Source organism: Buteo buteo, chromosome 24, assembly GCF_964188355.1.
Source record: "Buteo buteo chromosome 24, bButBut1.hap1.1, whole genome shotgun sequence".
Taxonomy (NCBI): Eukaryota; Metazoa; Chordata; class Aves; order Accipitriformes; family Accipitridae; genus Buteo; species Buteo buteo.
Genome location: NC_134194.1, coordinates 19561885 through 19581131, shown reverse-complemented (window position 1 = coordinate 19581131; position 19247 = coordinate 19561885). Strand labels below are relative to the sequence as shown.

Here is a 19247-nt window from a genome sequence, read left to right as displayed (position 1 = left end):
CTGCTTCAAATCATCCTGTTGACAGCTAGAAATGGCAACATTGATCTCTCCAAGAAAGGCTTAGTTTTTGGATGAATTGTTGGTGGTACCTTGGTCATTCAGGTTGCATTTCTAGACTTGAAGCATCAGAAGTGGCTTTGGATCCAGATTTTCGCAACTGTTTCTCAGAGGATTGTTACCGCTCTTTTAAAGGCAGTTGTGCGAAAGACTGAACAATTGCAAAATGTTTCTGCTTTGTCGTGTATCGTTGTTCTTGATCAGTTCTGTTCAACTGCGTTTTAATCTGGAGAACTATCTTTTTGAAAAATAGTATTTCACAAGGAAAAGAAAACTTAAAGCAGTTGAACCTAAGTTGATGAATACACACATTGTATTACTCAGACATCACATTCATTTCTAAATAGGAAATCATAAACCCATGGACTTCAACAATCCTATGCTTGCCTTGTGCTAAAAGGTGTTAGGATAGAAAGCAAGCCCTGGTGTATGCTGTCTACCATCGTGACTGTGATCCAAATCCTTTTTTTCAATGGTCTCAAAATTGTGATCTAAATCAAATTCTTCTGAAACTACTTAAATGACATGTACGTTCTCACTTGCACAAAGTGTTTAAAATACAACATGGATTTCTAATGACAGAATATACTGCATATGAAACTCCTAAAGTGTTTATGCTTGATTCAAAACCACTTGCCTGCTATCGAAAACCAAGTGATGCAGTAGTCCAAACTGTGAAAGGCATTTCAAGGTCCATCCTCAAGCTTACCTGTTCAGTATGTTCTGAAAGATGATACAGGTATGTTAGAATAGGGGGAAAAAATCCCAAACCACCAGCAAAACAAAACACAGAACCATGTACTTGTTGAATTCAAAGGATGCTTTGCAGTGCAGCCTTTTAATTAGGTTGGTTATTGGTAACTTTACAGCTCCTTGGAGTTCTCATCTCTCAGGGGAGGATAATGATATAGTTTGTTGCCAGGAGATGGCAGTAACAGATAAACTTTAAAAATACTATTTCGTGCATGAATATCATTTGAACATCATCTATTTGTCTGTCACTTTCTCCCTTGGGAATTGTTCATTTCACTTCTGACATGTTCATGATCTTTACATATCAAAAATTGCTCAAAACTGTAAGCAAGCTGTTAGCAGTATATTCAAGTGCCTGTGTGGCTACTTTGTCCCGTAACCTTTCTTTAAGTACATGGTTGAAATAAGTGCAGAGTTACAGTTTGCTTAGTGCTCTTTGACTAAAAGCATTTTAAGTTTCCCTCATCTAAGAAGGTTAGTACACATGTGATGATTGTTTTACCAAATTATGCCAGTTAGGCAAAATTACACTTCTCAACTTCGGAATGAGAAAAGCATCCAGTAGATGCGTACCTGTTCAGTATGGATCCCATCATTCCATCTTTACTAGAGATAAAGAGCAGATTTTTGACCAAAATGTGCCTAAGGTTAGCTGTTTCTTTCGTTGTACAGACAGTTTATTTGATGAACTTTGCATCGTTCATTTGCTCATTCACCTGCAATCTTTGAGGTGCATGAGTAAAGAATTTTACACCTTAAAAGTGCAGCCATTGAAAGATTTGCCAGTCATGAGTGTATCTTGTGCTACCGGCTTTTTTGGAACCCAGGCATAGCTGGAGTGTGTTTTTCTTCTAACAGATTGGAATTAAGGTAATCTGAAAAGGTTACTTTGATGTGTGCCTCTGCTCTTCTGCCATGCCACCCCTGATTAAAAAATGCCTTTCACATGGAAGGGACAGGACAGCTTCCTTGTACCTCTGGGAAAGCTGGAAGCTGAAAGTTGGTGCATTTGTCATTCTGCCACATTTTGCAGAAATACTGTTGCCATCAGGGTGTTTTCCTCCCTTTTTAATAATTTCTGGGTCTGCTGGTTTAACTGTAACCTACTGTGGTGTTTACTCCTAGTTTCTTCTAAACTTCCAAACTTTGCAGTCATTAATTTTTATATTTAATTAGTAACCTTGAAACATAGTAGCTTGATAATGATTGGACTGAATTATCAATTCTGTTATTTCTTAGCACTGTAGTCTCTTTTATTATCTAATGATTTGACTGAATATCCCCACATGAGGTAAATACTAATACACCTTTAGCCCTGCACGACAGTACCCATGCTGGGAGGATAGTGAACGCACTAACTTAGTACTCTGGAGAGGGAGGGGAGGGTGATCTAAGCTCAGATGTTGTATAATGGCTATTGGAAGAAAAACCGTGCAGTGAAATGGGAGTCTTAAACACCTTTTATACAGGAACCTCAGTGTAGTTCTCTACTAATACAGAGTTTGCAATTATGGTGGTTAATTGCCATATCCTCTGCACTGTTTGCTTTGGCAACTGCAATGCTTTTTTTAGAAAATTCTTCCTCTTCCTCTTCAAAATGTTATGTGCTCTGTGCTGGGAAAATACATAGGGGACTGCGTTGTGCGATTACAGCACTATAGATGTACTAGACAGTCACTTGCTCGGCATAAGCTGATCTTATGTTGTTGAACACAACTATTTTGTACTGAAGTCTAAGATAACTGTTAGATCTGTTCCTGTTAAAACATGGTGTGTGTGCCCTGTTCATACCTGTAACCTTCAAAATCAGAGAAATGCTTACTTAGCAGACCTGTTTGTTTTCTTTATTTTTATCTAGTGGTGTCCTCCACTTTGCACAATGAATTAGTTTGTCTCCTTGATAACCAAGGTTTCATGATTTTAAACTAACTCTTGAAAATGACCTTGCAATGATTACATTTTCTAGAAAAAACTTGAACTGTTTCAAATCACATAGCATCACAGTAAGATAAATATATCCTAAGTAAACAGTGTTTAGAATCTCAAAGTTGTTATTTACTAGAAAGATTGGGATGTGGCAGACTGGAAGACCACTTTTACAATGTATTGAAATGCCCTGGTATTTTCTTCAAACTGCTGATGTAGGAGATGGTGCAGCTTAAAGCTGCTCTGAGACATGGTATTGTTAGAAGAGAATTTGCTGGTTTGGAAGTGTTTAGACTTGAGACCCACCAGTTATTTGGACCTTGTTATGTTTCAGTTACTTGAATCTGTTGTTATGGCTTGTATTGAAAAATTTGTGTAAACACAGTTTACATTGTAGGAGCTTTCACCACTCTTTAAAGCCTTTTTATAGTTCTCTAAATTACATAGAAGAAACGAACAAATGCTCTTCAGCTACATGTATTGGTTTCTCCTTTCTATTGCTGTTCATTTTTACGAAGGCCGTGCCAAATTTAGTGTGCAGTGGAGGACTATATGAACATACTTCTTAATTCCTTAAAAAATTAACAGTAGTTTCTTTGATTTTTTCAGGACTATTTGAAGCCTAAACTAAGTTGTCATGAGATAAAGTGGAAAATTAAAAAGGTTGTCATCTCCTAGTTTGAAATATTTTTTTCATGCTGGGCCAACTGGCATACATTATTCATGAAAATGAAGTTATTCTAGATCTCTGATTTAGTGGAGTTTTTGGGAAAGGAAAATTGCAGGTCCTTTGAAATAAGTAACAGGCTTACCAGTGATTTTTGTGGGACCAATGACACTGTAGTTGGAATATGAACAAGAAAACTTTGATTGCTATTTTAAATTTAGTGCAAGTATATTATCTAAGCGGTTTCTATGTATGTACCTTTACTCAACTACAATCACATTTTTAAATCTAACACCCTCAGCAGGAGACAAGATCTAGGCAAAGACCGTAAGCAAATGCATGCAGCGTTCCACCTGTTTTATGTCTTGATAGATCTGTGGTGGCAGCTTACTGTATTCATCATCTTTATTGATGTGCTTATTCCTTCTATCAGCTTCAGCTTAAGTACCTAGTGCTTTTGGATAAGTATTAACTGATATTTATGAAATAATATATTGCAGCACATTGCCTTACATAGACCTGGATCAATGGGCAGGACCCCAATTCTGGTATATTTGAACTTCTACTGGCATGTTGAATGTATTTAATATGCAAATCTAACCCTACCATGATATAAAAGGATCACAGGGGTTAGTAAGCTGCTTCTGGTAGCTAGGGTCTTTATGATGAAAGTCAGTGTTTCCTCAGTCCACTAACAACTATTGCTTATTGACCAACATACCTTAATGCTGCAGGTGAAATTAAAGCATGAGAGTTGCCCAGGTAGTTGTTATTTCTAGGATGTCTAAGTACTGCCATGTCTAAGTACTCATTTGGAGTAACGTTTTACTTGGGAGTTCTCTTGTGGTACATTGCTGAACTCATTCTTTGACCCAGTAAAGCTAGCATTGTCAAATCAGCAGTATGCAAACTCACACATCGCTCCGTTGCATGGAAGGTAGTGTGCCCTGAAGGTGGGAGAGCAGCAGATGCAGGAAAGATGCTAAGATAGTATCTGTTCATATGGCTATTGTAAATACATTGGGAAATCTCTGTGAAGCTAAACTAAATATACTTTGCACTGAAATTTATGGTGCAGAAGCTGAGCTGTCCCATCATTATTTGAGCTACTTGACTCCTGCTGTTCCTGACGTTTCTTAGCTGATTCTCATACTAGAAACAATTGCATCCATTGGGCCAAAAGTAAGTGCTGTATTGAATGTTACAGTCTGATTTACTCAGCTTGAAGTTGTTTCAAAAAAACTTGTCCCTCTTGAATTTTTCTCTAGCTGAAGAGAAGCCTCAAAACCCCCAGAGTCTGGTATAAGTCATTCAGTAATAATTTCTCTAAGTATGGAATCTAGTGATAGTAAACCATGAATCAGGATAACTGCCTTGTATGTTAAAGCACCATTTGCAATTAATGAATTGCTGTCAAACTCATTGATTTCCCCTTCTTACACCAGGCTGCAGGGCATGGTGTCTCTGGCATATGCTCTACCACCAGAGTCCTGAACAAAATTCAGGCTTGGTATCTGCAGGTTATAGAAAAAACTTAAATACAAAAGATGTTCTTGCATGTGATGCTAGAAATTTTTTGCAGAATCTTTGCTCACGCTTGTACTTGATATATCTGCGTTTGTTCCTGTGGAGTCCTGTCTTCTGCTGAGTTGAACTATCATTATATGTAAGGGAGTAGTAAAAGAATCAGTACTTTAATTTTGCATTACTGCTGCTTAGTGAAGCATCTGCTTGAAGATGATGATCTTTTTGGACCATGTAGCCCAATGCATTACATGCTCAAAATGTCCAGGATTCTGTGCTCAGGAGAAGCAAAATGCTTTCTGCTGCTTGCATACTATGCTGAATTTCGGTTTGCGCTCATTCTCACTCTCTGGAATTGGGACAGTCCAGTAGGCAGACTGTACTAGAAAAGGAGTAAAGTGTTAGAGATGTTTTGGTGTACCTGTTTGGATTAATTTGTAACTGGTGCTTCTGCATATGATAATTCAATTATCACATTGCTCCAGTGCCTTAAAGCTGTGTTGGCTTTCTCCAAATGTATTGCAAAACTTGTTTAGTAGTTTACTGTGAAGTGATTGACATTTTGATTGCCTTTATTTCTTTATAGAGCAAGGCTTAGATCACATAGCAGAAAACATCCTTTCCTATCTTGATGCCAGATCGCTCTGTGCAGCAGAGCTGGTATGTAAGGAATGGCAGAGAGTCATCTCTGAGGGAATGCTATGGAAAAAATTGATTGAAAGAATGGTACGCACAGATCCACTATGGAAGGGACTGTCAGAAAGAAGGGGTTGGTAAGTACCTTGACCATAACTAAATTCACCTTTTGCAGTCTTCTCCTTTACAAATTTCCCTAATCGTGAGCTCTGCCAAAAAATAAGTTTATAGTAAATTGGTATCACTGAGATCCTTATCCCTGCTATGGACTAGTAATGGTATCTACAGTGAAAGCTGACAGCTCCCATTTCTACTTTGGCTTTGTCCCCTGTCCTTTTGTGCACCAGTGTCTTTCAACACTCGCTTTCTTATGGTAAGTCTGTTTGCAGTTTGCAATTTCTTTTTTGCAGGGAGAACAATTAGAATCGGCTTACAAAAACTAGCAACAGCATGTTTTGCAGGGCTTTTTCTCAAGCAAAGTATTTCCAGTAATTTTTTTTTGCTTAAAATGTAAAATAGCTGATTGGGCTGCAGAAGCCTCTCTCAAAGAGAAAACATTTATATTTGTGGCAATGAAGTTTTTCTATACTTTACGAGAATCTGAAGAGATGAGGTGTTCTGCTTTAGAAACCTGTTTTTCTGTGCTCTCTAGTGGTGTGCCTAAGAAAATGCAAGGCATATTGTAAAGAGCAAGAGGACTACACCCTGCTGGCTAAAAGCTTTATGAACCAGTAACCCTAATTTGGAAAACCATAAGGAAAACACCTGTTACCTTTTTAGTCTTGGACATTTTAAATACAGCTGTCATTGTAAAGTCACAAGAGTTGTAACACCAATGCTAAAAATTCTTACAAGTATTCTGTGAGAATATGTCAAAGTTTTGTTCTGTGAAGATTTTGAATTCCTTTAAAGTCTGGATTCTTTGTGGTACATTGAAAAGTATGTTTCTGTTTTTTTCTAGGGATCAGTACCTGTTTAAAAACAGACCAACAGATGGCCCCCCAAATTCATTTTACAGGTCCTTATACCCAAAGATAATACAGGATATAGAGGTATGTTTTCTGATATATAATATCTGCAGGAGAAATAATGTTGCATATTGTTAGTGTTACGAAGGTGGTGCATGGTGGAGCAATGAAGCATATCACATGTATCTGTATCACTACTACTTTGTGAGCTCTGGCTCTTCACACTGTGTAAAAAACACCCTCAGCAACTTACTGCCACAGTATGTGCATTAACTTTAAGTGTTAACACCACCCTTTCTGCATTTAAAGATTTTTGGAACTCTTCTGGGACTATGGATTTTAATAAAATTGCTATTTTAGGACACGCGCTACTCCATGATAATTCCACGCATTGCTGAATGTTCTAATATATTGGTTACACTCACTTAGAAGGTGATCTGAGGGTTAATGCCTTAAACACCAATCATTTAAAACGTTGCTCATTTAGTAACTTATTACTTCTAAAGTGGTGAGTGTTGCAAATACAGCTTTCTTCACATTATGGGATTTCCCCCCCCCCCCCCCCCCCCCCCTTCAGTGGTTTGATGAGAACAATAATCAGTCCTACAATGATAAACCCCTGCACGGGTGTCCGTGGTAAAGAAACTGCAGAAATGACTATTCTTTTCTTTGATATAAAATTTTGCTTATCTTGCTTATGATTTGGGCTTGCTCACTCATTTTAAAATGTTTCTGATAAATTAGGATCATCTTAGTATTCTGCCTACTGGCAGAAAATCTGTCTTGCTCAGTTTGCTGTGTACCCACCACAAAACTCTTAAATTGTACCACAGACTGTAATGGATTTATTTCAACCACGTGACAGATGTGTAATTACTGGTCTGAAACTCATTAGTGGGGAAACACATGTTTTGATGTTTAAGACAGATGTGAACTAAGGGAATCAATTCTGCTATGGCAAATGTGAATTTGTGTTGCTTGGCACTCAGTAAACAAAATTATTCAGAACTCTTAACCTATCTGTAAAATGTATCTACTGGAAAACAAAATCCAATTTTCAAATATTTTTTTATAACCCTTGCTACACAATTTATAAACATTTAAAGATAAAGAACAAAGCATGAAATGTAACCTAGGTAAAATAAGATCAAACTCAATATTTATTTGTGAGCTGAATGGTACACATTTTACTATTTGAAGGGAGATGCCTTATCTGTGTAAGGGATGACAGAGTGATATTGCAATGACAAGACGCCAATGGGATTAAGGAGAACTCTTAATGTGACGTTTTCTTGCTTTCTGCAAAATTCTGGCATAATTCAGTAAAGAAAATGGGCAAAAAGCAGTGGGAAAACCTTTGTGTATAGCACTGAAAAAGTTCAGCATTATTATAACTCACATTTTTAAAGTTACTTCTTCATTTGTTTAGGTATAAGTGGAACATCTGTATAGGAATTGTTATTAATACGGATGGGAGTATTCCTTAGAGATGTTCTGAGGACTTTCTGAGGCCTTTTGAACTGTCACAATCTGCTATTTAGTACTTTGATTCTTTAAGTACAATGCACAGAAATGAAGCTCCTGAACTGGACAGTTCTTGCTAGTATGAAATAAGTAGGAAAAAAAACAAAACTCACGCTTCTTTCATCACCAGCATCAATGTTAAATGTAAAAAATTTTCAGTCTCTAGATATCCGGGAGTGGGGAAGGGCTATGCCACTGAAAATACATTGTAGTAATGAACATAATCCTTAAAAAAAATAAATTTCATTAATTTAACGATAAACATATTAAAGCCTCAAATTAGGAGAAAAATTTGCACTGCACAGCCTGAAAGGTGAGGGCTCGTATTCAAAATGGATAGAAAACACTTTGGTGTCTGGGAGTCAAGAAACACAGATTTATAATACTCTTTTGAACCCTAACTTTCTTTCAGAGTTTCAACTCATGAATTTTTATTTTTCATTATATAATGCTCAGGTGGATGATGTGGTAAATGTAGAATATGCTGAGTAAGGGGTTATCTCGTGACAAGCTTTGAGATGGAGCTGGAGTGATAGAGTATGCTGTATGTAAAACATGCTATGCCACTAGTACTTAAAAATAGTCATGTGGGTAATGAGCGTGGGAAAAGAGTTGTCTTTTCTGTGGTGTACAAAGAGTAAACTGTAAGCTGTTGCCATGGTTTCTGCCCACTCCAAACTCCCTGGCAATCCAGCTACTTTTACATATGATTTCCGTGGTTTCTATCTAATGCTTATATCCTGAACGATATTAAATATTACTGGGACATGCAGGGAACTCCTGTGTGTCTCAAACTCAGATGGAGAGAGGCAAGAATATAGAAGCAGAATTAGGGCCGTTCAGGGAAAATCTCCTGTAGGTCTGTACTTTCCACTCCGTGCTTGTGTCTATAAACCTATGAAAAACCTTTGGTCTTTAGTGGTTGCCAATCATTTGGGGTAGAATTTAAGGTATTAGCAAATAACCTCAATGCTGTTCATGGCCCGTGGATACTTTGGTAGAGCAGTAAAGCTGAAAGGAGCCAGGACCTGTCAGCTGCGGACTCTTGCCTCTGAACTTCACTTTAGCAAAAGTAAGCGTACGCCTCTGTTTGCCCAGATTCTGGAAACAAATGCATCTTTGTCCCATCTTGTAGAGTGGTGAAGTCTCTCTTTGAAAACTAATGGCTACTTCCAGAATCATCACTGCTCAGTTTGTACCGGCAGTGCGTTTCCCACTCCTGGTTCTTCAAAATTGCTGAACAGGAGGGGGAAGGCAGAAGTATGGGGGTATTGTGCCATGTCACATTTTTCTCTGTTTACATATTTCCTTCAAGCCTTCTGAAATATTGCTGTTTTCCAGGCTTCCATCCTGGAGTGGGCTTAGTGTTTCTGCTAATAGTCAAGGGTCCAATAATTCTTCCACTTCTAAAAGTCTATTACAATTTTTCTAATAAATCACCCTTTAAAGCACTTTTCACAAATTGCTTCCCTAAGGGACTGTCAAAAGAAGCTTTTAACACTGTTTAAAAATGTAGATGGTGAGTAACAGTAACAACAAAATTAGCTATAAGATTAGGAGCACTTCTTAACTTGTTCCTCCCCTTATTCTGTTTTTAAGCCTGAAGTTATGCTCCCCTTATTCTGTTTTTAAGCCTGAAGTCATGCTCTCCCTCAGTTTCATACTTTTCTCATTCATTCACTTTTCAAAGCAGTGTGCAGAAGGTCTTAAATAAGACTTTCATCTTAGCTGTGATGAAGAATTTTGTATCTCTGAATAACAAAATGTTTTTTCTTCAAATATTTGCCTGGACCTTTAAGAAGATCTTCCTGTTTCTGTCAGAGGGTCTGAGTTTAGGGAGCTAGTGATGAGCCAAAGGCTACGATATTAGCATTTATATAATTATGTAAGTATTTTTATAAGACATGTATCTTGTGTTCAAAGGACTTGAGTTTTTAATACACTAAAATATATTTGATGTAACACAAAAATCTTGTCGTTCAGTATTTTACGTGTGGAGCACAAAGATTAACGAAATTCTGCTAGACTGTTTCTAATGATAAGAGTTATTAATTTACTGCAGCTGGTACTAAATTGGGTTGTGGGTAGAGATGAGCTTAAAGGAGAATGCACTCTGTCTTTTGGATTGACAGAATTTAAAAAGTAATCCAAAACCTGAATTAACAATTGGAAGGAAAAATGAGGAATGATAAATAGCAAATTCGAATTCTTTCCCTTGGGCTCTATTTGCATTTTGGGTCAAAAGTCCATGCAACCACAAAGTGTTGTTAGCTGCAAGGTAATACAGGCAATGATTTGGCAAAGTGAGGTTCCCTTGCCTCTCTGAAAATTTATTAGTGCCAATATCTGTTTATTTCATGCCAAACACATTTTAGGAACATAATGTCACTTCTGAAATCATTGGATTTGAAAATAAGAGGACATTTAGAGATCTGAAACCAAATTCTTGGAAAGAGGTAGTTACTCTCCACCTCCACTGTGAAGCCAAATATTTAATTAGGTTTCATTTCACAAGAGGTGGTCCAGTAATTTTAAATGTCTCCAAGTCAGATGTTGAATTGCCAAGCTTCTTTACGAGCTTTTTTAAAGGGAAAACCTGATTTGGGGCTTATCCTAGAAACCTGAACCTGGGTTTGCAAGTCCTTGTTTATGGAGATGATCTGGTTGGTGTGGAGTATCCTGTGCCCAGGTGCAGTCTCAAAGCATCGTGGGGAAGGTCAGCCTTTTTAATGGGACTGTGTTAATCGGCATGCTGCCAGGATGGGGAGTTTAGTACTGCTGATTCCAGAACCCCAAGTCCCTGGATTTTTTCCATATTATTTGTGAAGCTTGGCCAACTATTCTGTTTTCCCCTCAGGATTAGCACAAGTATCTATTTCTTGTGATGAGTTGAGAAGGCTTATTTCATAAATGTTCCCCTTATCTTTAGGCACGTGGCAAGTGCCCTCATCTTGTTTCCATGGAGACTTAGGTCCACCTAATTAAGATGAGAATTAAAATGTGATTTTGCTGAAGACTTTAGGAAAATGTGGTGCCAGGCCATCAGATAAACACCATGTGTTCTTCCGAATTTTGAAAAAGTTCAGATTTTAGGACTGGAACTGAAATTTTAAAGCCTTGGGAAAATTTGAAAAGTGGAAGAAGTCAGCTCTTGCCCTAAGTCACTGCCAGCATTGGGAGATCTTTGTTTATGAAAGTTGCAGTGTATAATGTCTGGGGGAAATGCGTTTGTTTAGTACTGTTCTAATTATGATGCCGGAGAAATTTTATGTGCGTGTGTGTGGAGAATCTGGTCAGCATTATATGCCTAGAAATTTTTTCATCCAGCCTTTGAAATCTCTACTCCACAGGCACTTTCCAAAAGGCATTTCTTAAAAATGAAACTGGCCAAGGAAAGGAGTTTTGAGCAGCAAGGACAAAGTTCTTGTGGTGCATGGCACAGATTTCGGCTCTCATGTCTGAACAGGGCAGATGACTCCTTTCAGATGCCTCTAGCGTGGGATGGATCCCTGGCTTGGCTTTTTTTGTTCACTTTGACTGCGTCGCACCTATTTTTTTCCACAAATGGGCAAACTAACACTGCCGTTTTTCTTCTGCAGATTTGAGAGGGATTTATTGTTCCCATTTGAGTACTTTGAATGCCCTGTGCTCCGATAGGGGCTGATAACTACCTGTTTAGATAGAACTTTGTATTTTTATGGGGTTGTGCATAAACTTAGCTATTGTCTCCAATGGAATCTAAAAGATGCAATAGTTTTGTTTTTCAGCAGCATTGTTCTTAGTCAGGTGTTGTGTATAGTCCAGATGCATGTGTCATTGAAGTGCCTCAGAGGACCTCCCTCTGTTTTCATTGCTGTTGGCTTGTATTTTTAAGATTTCCTCTCCAGGTCTGGAAGTTACAGCAGTACTTCTCCTGTATCGCTTGGGTGTGAGCAGGGGTCCATTTAAAGTTAGTATATTTTGATCCTGCATCTGTAACTTGAAAGCTTGAAATTTTACTCTTATGTGCGTTAGACCTAGTTGATGGAAGTTGGTGGCAATGGGGATCCTTTAAGAGAAAACCAGCAAGACCCATCAGTGGGTGTTACTGTGATCATGGCAGCTGCAGAGATGAAAAAGGTTTTCTTCATCAGATGCTGCCCTTGTATCTCTTTGGGGATCTCATGCTTTGTGGCTGCATTTGCAGAGGTGTTTGATAGAGAAGACAGACCTTTCAGGGAAAAGCAACTGCTTTGCTTATCTGCATCCTCCTGTTACAGGTTCTCCTGAGTAGAAGTTGAGAGCATTCTTTACTCCCTCCCTGGGGAAACAGAACAACTGTACCGGTCAGATCAAAGATTGGCTAGCACAGCATCCTGTCTCTTGACAGCATCCAGGAGCAGATGCATGGGGCAGAGCATGGGGACATGATGCAGCTACACGTCGTTTACATGGGAGTAATCAGTCTCTCATGTCTTGCCTCTGCGGTGTGTTCTTTCTCCCTCAACAAGTCAGGCGCTTAACCTCCATCCTGGGCAGTAAGATAGTCCTAATACTGAATTACTGTTCTTTAGGTCTGAAACTTCAGTTTGTTGCTTTTTTCTGATTTGCCTAAGCTCTCTCTGGTGTACAACACCATTTTGACACTTAAAGAACATGCTGTCTTTGCTTCATGCTTGATGAAATGGTCAGTATTATGCTGTCAGCTTTCTCCCAAAGTGATTTCCTATATTCCTTGTATGTCAGTGGCCTTTAATGCAGTTTCTACAAGTCGTGTTCTCGTCCTCTGTTAAGACATTAGCATATTCCACTGTCCAGATGTGTCTTGTTCAGCACTGTAAGTTTGATCTGTTCTTTTTAAATGTGGCTTTAAAAAGGGTTCAGCAAAGCTGCAGCGAGACTTGGGAATAGTTTTACTTGGTGGACCTTTGAGCAACTTCGTGCATATTGGATCAATAGCATGCGGAAAGAGACAACACTTCATCAATTTATATTGCCTACATTTGGATCTTATCTAAGCAGCTGTAAACATTAGGAACTCTGATTTTTAGGTCTCGAGTTCTGCCAGGAAATCATGATTTAATTGTAACACTTGCTAGGAAAAGCTTCCCATTCCTTTTTCTCTAGAGTTCTTTAGATTTTTGGATATTTTTGGACTTCACAGTTTAAGGCTTTTCTTCGGGTCTTGGAGTTCATACTGAAAGTGATAAAGCCCATGTAGTGTTCAGATGTGGAGTGGCTCTCAGCAGTACACTCCCAGCTTTTTGGCTTTGCTTTAATTTCAGACTGTTCTTCAAAACATAGCCTGAGTATCCTGTGATTTTTATAAATCACTCCAGAAGCCCACTTTTCCATTATTGGAAGTTTTTCCCTTTTTTCTTGTGAAAGTGAGCCTTTGCTTGTATTAAACAAATGCATGCTGAACTTTAAATATATACATATATATGTATAAAATTAGCATATGTTATATGTTAGTGGGGTATAGTGAATCCTTATTTCTCTATTTGTTAGACTTGCTTCAGTTGTTCTTCATAAAGGTGGTTTTTATTCTTACTTGACTCTTCTGTTTGCATGAAATGAGGTAAATACCATAAATCAGTTGATCGCTGTTTTGAATTAATCTTTGCTTAGGTTTACTTCCTTGCATTCGTTTACTATGTTTACTACCTCTTCCCATGTAACATGGCAACAATTTCTTCCATGTACTTTTTTTGTTTTCTTCTGGACTTTGTCTTAGCTTTAATTGTGAATAATGTAAAACATGAAGGAATTCATGGTAGTGGAAAGTGCAGATTCTTTTGATGAGCAGTAGTGCCTGCATTTTCAGATCAGTAGTATATAAAATTTAACTTAGACACTAAATAGTTCCCACAGGAGGGACACAGTGTCATGCAGCTCCCAGTTGTATAGCTGCTGCCTTCCACATTTTAAAGCATTTTGAGAGTAAAATCCAAATCTATTTACTCTTCTGAGTCCTGTAGTGTAGCATGAATCATGTTGGGTCAGCTTTTTCATGGAACAGGGTAAGATAATGAATAGGGAAAGGCAATATGCTTAATGGTAAAAGTAGGATAATAAATGGCAAGATGTGGTGGTGGATGGTTTGCAGCACTTGGTGTTCTCTCTTCTAATAGTGGTGCCAATTTATGTTCAATTACTGCTATCTGTATACCCTGCTGCTCGCTTCCAAAGACATGTTTACTGGCTGAGGTGACAATATGCTGAAGTCTTAGTGAATGTGTAATTAGATATACCATGCCTGCAGCCAAAACTCTTCAGCTACTCCGTGGAGATGTAGCTCTGTAGACCTTACTGACCACATAATTTTCTTGTTCATCACTTCCATTATGCAGCTGGTCTGAGGAGGAGGTGTTTTATGAAGGGGATGTTGGATACAGTGCAAGTACTTTTTCTACCATACTGCTTTGGTGCAGGGGTTTTATTGCTGTCCATGTACAATACCCGCCTCAGTGCTGATCCAGTCCCTGTGGTCTGTGAGTTTTTAGTTGTCTTTGCTGCTACGTGCCTACCACTGGCACTTAGCTCCTCAACAGTGGTTTATAGAAGTGATGACACTCACGAGAAAGATGGTGATGCTCTTTACTTGCAGGGTTTTCATCCCTCTGCGGGCTGCTTTGGAAGGAGGCTTTGCTGCTGGCACGTTTTGTCATCTGTTGCTGTGAGGCAGTCATCCCTGTGTGGTCAGAAATCTTGTGGTTTATGCTGTTCTGGTAATGACAGGATAGCTAGCACTCTGCAGATTCCTCTCGAGGACCAGTTCAAGCCTTCTAGGTAATAAGCATCACATAGCCTTTCTTCTTCAGGCTGATATAGAGACTATAAAAGGTCTTTGGCCCTCACTGTCTAACAGCAGCTTGGAGACCCAACAGTGAATTCCAGACTCAGGCCAGGATCTAGGGAATCCTTCAAGAGCTTGATGCTGGTTTTTTTTCCCCCTAATAGTTGTAGCATCTTCAGAGAGCCTGAGGGAGGAAAGGCCTCAAAGATGCAGGGAGCCTGGTGCTATGGCCAAGCTGTCATTTTGTCTTTGCTTATCAAACCCTCTTAACTTCATAATGAAATATTAAGCCCTCTCCACCCTGATGACATGTTCATTTGCTTTTGCCTTTCCTCTGCCACAGTCAGGAGGGCTTTTCTTTTTTCTCTTTGAAGAAAGCATGTGAAGAGCAAGGGTTTGGATTTTAACTGCCCCTAGTGTAAATGCCTAATGCTTCAGGAGAAATCCCTACGTACGTAACAAATGTGTATGTTCCTTTTTCTTTTTTCTGCCCCATTTGTCCTGCAGGAGAATTGTGTATTCAGAGGGAACAGAAACTCCTTGGTTTATAGGATTAAGATAAACCCACTTACTCTGCAATAACATTCACAAGGATAAAAATGTGATTTTTAGCCAAGGAGCTGAACACAATGTACATTATCAAATGGGAAAAAACCCTGTTCCTAGTAGATTATCCTTAACACTTCCAATGTATAGTTAATGTTCCAACTGTTAATCCAGGTGAATTGCATCTCTTTTTACAGTGCATCTTTTGTACCAGTGAACATATTCTGGCATGGTCAAGGCTTGGCTATACCTCTACATCTTGGACTATTTTCTATGTGTACTTTTCTCTCTAAATGCCTTTTTTATCCATTTATGCAATTCTTCAGCTGCCAAATGGCTCTCCTGCTGTGGCAGATGCTTTGGCTTCATGCTTGGTCTTTATCCCTTGTATGTCCAGATTTTGTTGGTTATACAGCATTTGTCAGCTACTTGCTGCTATTGCTCTAGTGAGCTTTTAGGAAAGTGTGAGAAACTTTTTTTTCTGTGTGTGTGAACTAAGGAGATAGTGTTCTGCAACATCTTGCTTTTAATTGTGAAACCCAAGTTTAGAGGCAGTTATCTTGGAAACTTTGAGGGGATCTGTAGAAAATACAGTAGTGGGTGTTGCATATATTGGTATTAGGTTTGGTACCATAAATATGCAAATAAACTGTGAGTCTCCTCATCATTGACTCCCTGATGCTTGTAACAGTCCATAAAACATAGCAATTTCTTCCTCACCCCTTGTACATGCATGCCTACCTACTTGGTGTATAGACAGTTTATTAAGATATCTCCTGGATGGAGTTGCAGATGAAGACTTCTACGAACTGCCCTCTTCAGTAACAACCAGAAATTTTCTATAGTGAGAAGCTTTAATGTGGTTGCCAGTATTGTATTAAAAATGTTCCTTTTCAGAGGGTCCTCCGGGTTGCCCACCCACTCAGCTGTATTTAGTCATCTAAAATAATGTTATTTCTCTATACGTCCACATCTGTTTTCACTCTATTGCCAATTGAAATGCTGCTGTATATTCTCTGTGTATTGTGGCTACTTTCCCAGCATATTGAAAATTTACGCAGTGTAAGGGGATTTTACAAGTTCTCGAAAAACATGAAGTATTTTCCCACAGTAGCCACACCGTATAATGTCTAAATGAAATGACATCTATTCACAGAATTAAAATGTGCACCTGCATATGACTTACTGCTTTATCATGCCTTCACACAGATATAAATAATACTTCAGTTTCTTTTATTTGAAGCCAACATTTTCTTATGGGGAGCTTATTAAGTAGCTTCCTATAGTGAACTTGTAAGAATTAAGCCAGCTAGCATCCCGAATGTCTGGTAAGCACACTTTTACTGACTGCTGTTTTGTTTAGGAAACTGTTACAAGCAAAATTTCTGATTTGTGGTGTTCTTAATGTATTCTGTAGCTATTGGTAATCGTCACAGGAAGCTGAAGTGTGAAAGTGCTCAAATGATGTTTGAGCACTCGGCAGCTAGGGTAATCTGGCACATGTTAGGTACAACTGCTTATTTCAGACCTTCCCAAGAACGTTGCTTTAGGGAAACTCTCCCTTAAGACTTAGAATTGAATGTCTCAACGTATATGGTTTTTAAAACTAAATTGGCTAACTCAAATCTGTGATGCTTTATCTCCTGTGTCTTCAGTGTTAGTATTGCATTTTTAAATATCTGGCCTTCAGATCTGTAATTATATAGGTTCATGCTATTAATGTCTAAAATCCTCTCCTGTTTCTGAGGGTCATCTCTGTAGCAGCAAAGGAGTTAATGAGTTGCAGTTCTGCCTTCCTAGCACAGATGATAAATCTTCAGATAAAGCTTGAGAATTGCCTGTCTTTCCTCCTCAAAACCTCCATCCCATGCTGAGCAAGTAGCATAATGAGCAGTCTGCTGCCTTCAAGGCAGGAGTCCAAGGCTGAACCAGCGCAGTGTCAGATTTGAACTTTTTAAGCCCAGTTCCCAGTGTGACAATCAGCAGTGTGCTAGCTGGCCAGAAGAGCTGATCCCAAACTGACAGATGATTTGCTATCTTAATTTCATTAACTTCTCCACCAAATTGGAAGAGAATGAGAGGGGATGAATAACTTGTCAGCATGCTCCTCTAGAAGCATCTCTTAATACTTATGATTTAGACAAATTCCTGTGGCCCATCAGGTTTGTATTATGACTATGTATAAGTCTCTCCAAATTGCATAATGGGAGACAATTGAAGTAGTAAATGCATGGAAAACAAAGTGGTAGGTTAGTTTTCCCTTGGAGCAGACGTGTTTTCTTAGAATTGGGATGTCATAGTCGCACTGCACTTTTGCATTTAATAAGCATTTCAGTTGTTTTCCAGTCTTGGAGGAGCTGCAGAGGTGCCTGCTATTGCTTTGAAAGTTAGGATTTGATTATAAATATGCTTTTCCAAACAAACTGACAGTCGATCAGCTTCTCCCCAGGTTTCCGTGCAGTATTTGGGGGGGATCCCAGGGAAATAGCTAAATAAATAGCCTGTTCTGGTGCCTATACTGGAAGATGGAAAGCATCCCAGCCTGTCTAGGTACTGCAGGCCTGGAGATCTGTGCACGGATTCTCTTATGATTGTCGTTATGAACTTCCTACCCAAAATCCCACATTTCTTTGAAACCAACATTGGTTGTCTTACAAGTAATGAAGCTGATTAAAACATGGAAATCATCCTGGTTCTGCTATGAAGTCGCTTGTGGCTTTTTGAGGTGTGTCAGGTCTCTTTCCTTAAAAATAACTCTCAGAATGAAAATGTTGAGAATTACACTTCCACAGATTTTAAGGGGGGGGGGGGGGGGAAGTAAGTTTGGATTATTTGAAATCTTTTAGTTCCTGTTCAGTTTTATTTTTATCAGGCTTTAAGGTACTTAGAGGAGGCTTTCATATCTCAAAATCCCTTTCTAAGATGTGTAACAACAGTTAATAGGTGAAATGATGGGGTAGCGGAAAGAAAGGTCCAAAAACACCCATAATCTCCCTGTTGGACTCAGCAGTTCTGTAATATTAGTTACTCAGGTGAGGCTGAACATGACACCATATGAGCTCCTGGTTTAATCTTTGCTGATTATGTCAGAGGGTCGTGTAAATATGTGGGGGGAACTGAATTGTTATGAAATGTATCACTAATGGCTCCTTTGGAAATTCTTATTAAGGTTAGTTGACTGTCATTTTCACCACTAAACACAGCTTTTGTCATGAAAAATTATGAAAGTCCTGATTATAATTCATTGCTTTTTGTGTATTGGGGTGGAGAAAAGATACATTTAAGTTTTATATACTTCAGATTTAAGGATGACATATGCAAAAGTGGAAAGATTGCTGTGTACGTGTTGGAGTAGTCATGCTCAAGCATGCAGCCTCGTGCCTAACTCCTGATTGTTTCCTCTCTTGTTAGACTATAGAATCTAACTGGCGATGTGGGCGACATAATTTGCAAAGGATTCAGTGCCGCTCTGAAAACAGCAAAGGTGTCTACTGTTTACAGTATGATGATGAAAAGATTATCAGTGGCCTACGAGATAACTCCATTAAGGTAAACACTTTTTTCAGTCTTTTCCCTAGAGATAAGTGGGTAATTCTGCCTTGGAAAGCTAATTGCTTGTGTTTCCTTGATTTCTCTTGTCTCTTCATGGGACAGTATTTATCTGTGCAGGGTTTATGAGGATGGGATGTCTTCTGTAGCCTGGCAAAGTTCTCACCTGCACTTTGCTCTGGAAACTCTGCCAGCCAGAGATCAACGCTATTGACCACAAAGAAATGCTTGTGAAATCAGAGTTCACATAACTTGAATGAAGACGGCATGTGCCACAGTCCTTAGCTGTGTTTTTTGTCATTGCTAGTAATTTGCTTTT

The 19247-nt window shown here is 38.7% G+C and overlaps 1 protein-coding gene across 5 annotated transcripts in view; it reads left to right on the top strand.

Annotated features, from left to right (window-relative positions):
• FBXW11 (F-box and WD repeat domain containing 11) overlaps positions 1-19247 on the top strand; it is a 77990-nt gene that overhangs the window by 46094 nt on the left and 12649 nt on the right. For all 5 annotated transcript variants that reach the window (XM_075057125.1, XM_075057122.1, XM_075057126.1 and 2 more), the window contains 3 exons: positions 5514-5700; positions 6525-6615; positions 18791-18928. In XM_075057125.1, the coding sequence (XP_074913226.1) occupies positions 5514-5700; positions 6525-6615; positions 18791-18928 (416 nt within the window). The remainder of the gene's footprint in view (positions 1-5513; positions 5701-6524; positions 6616-18790; positions 18929-19247) is intronic.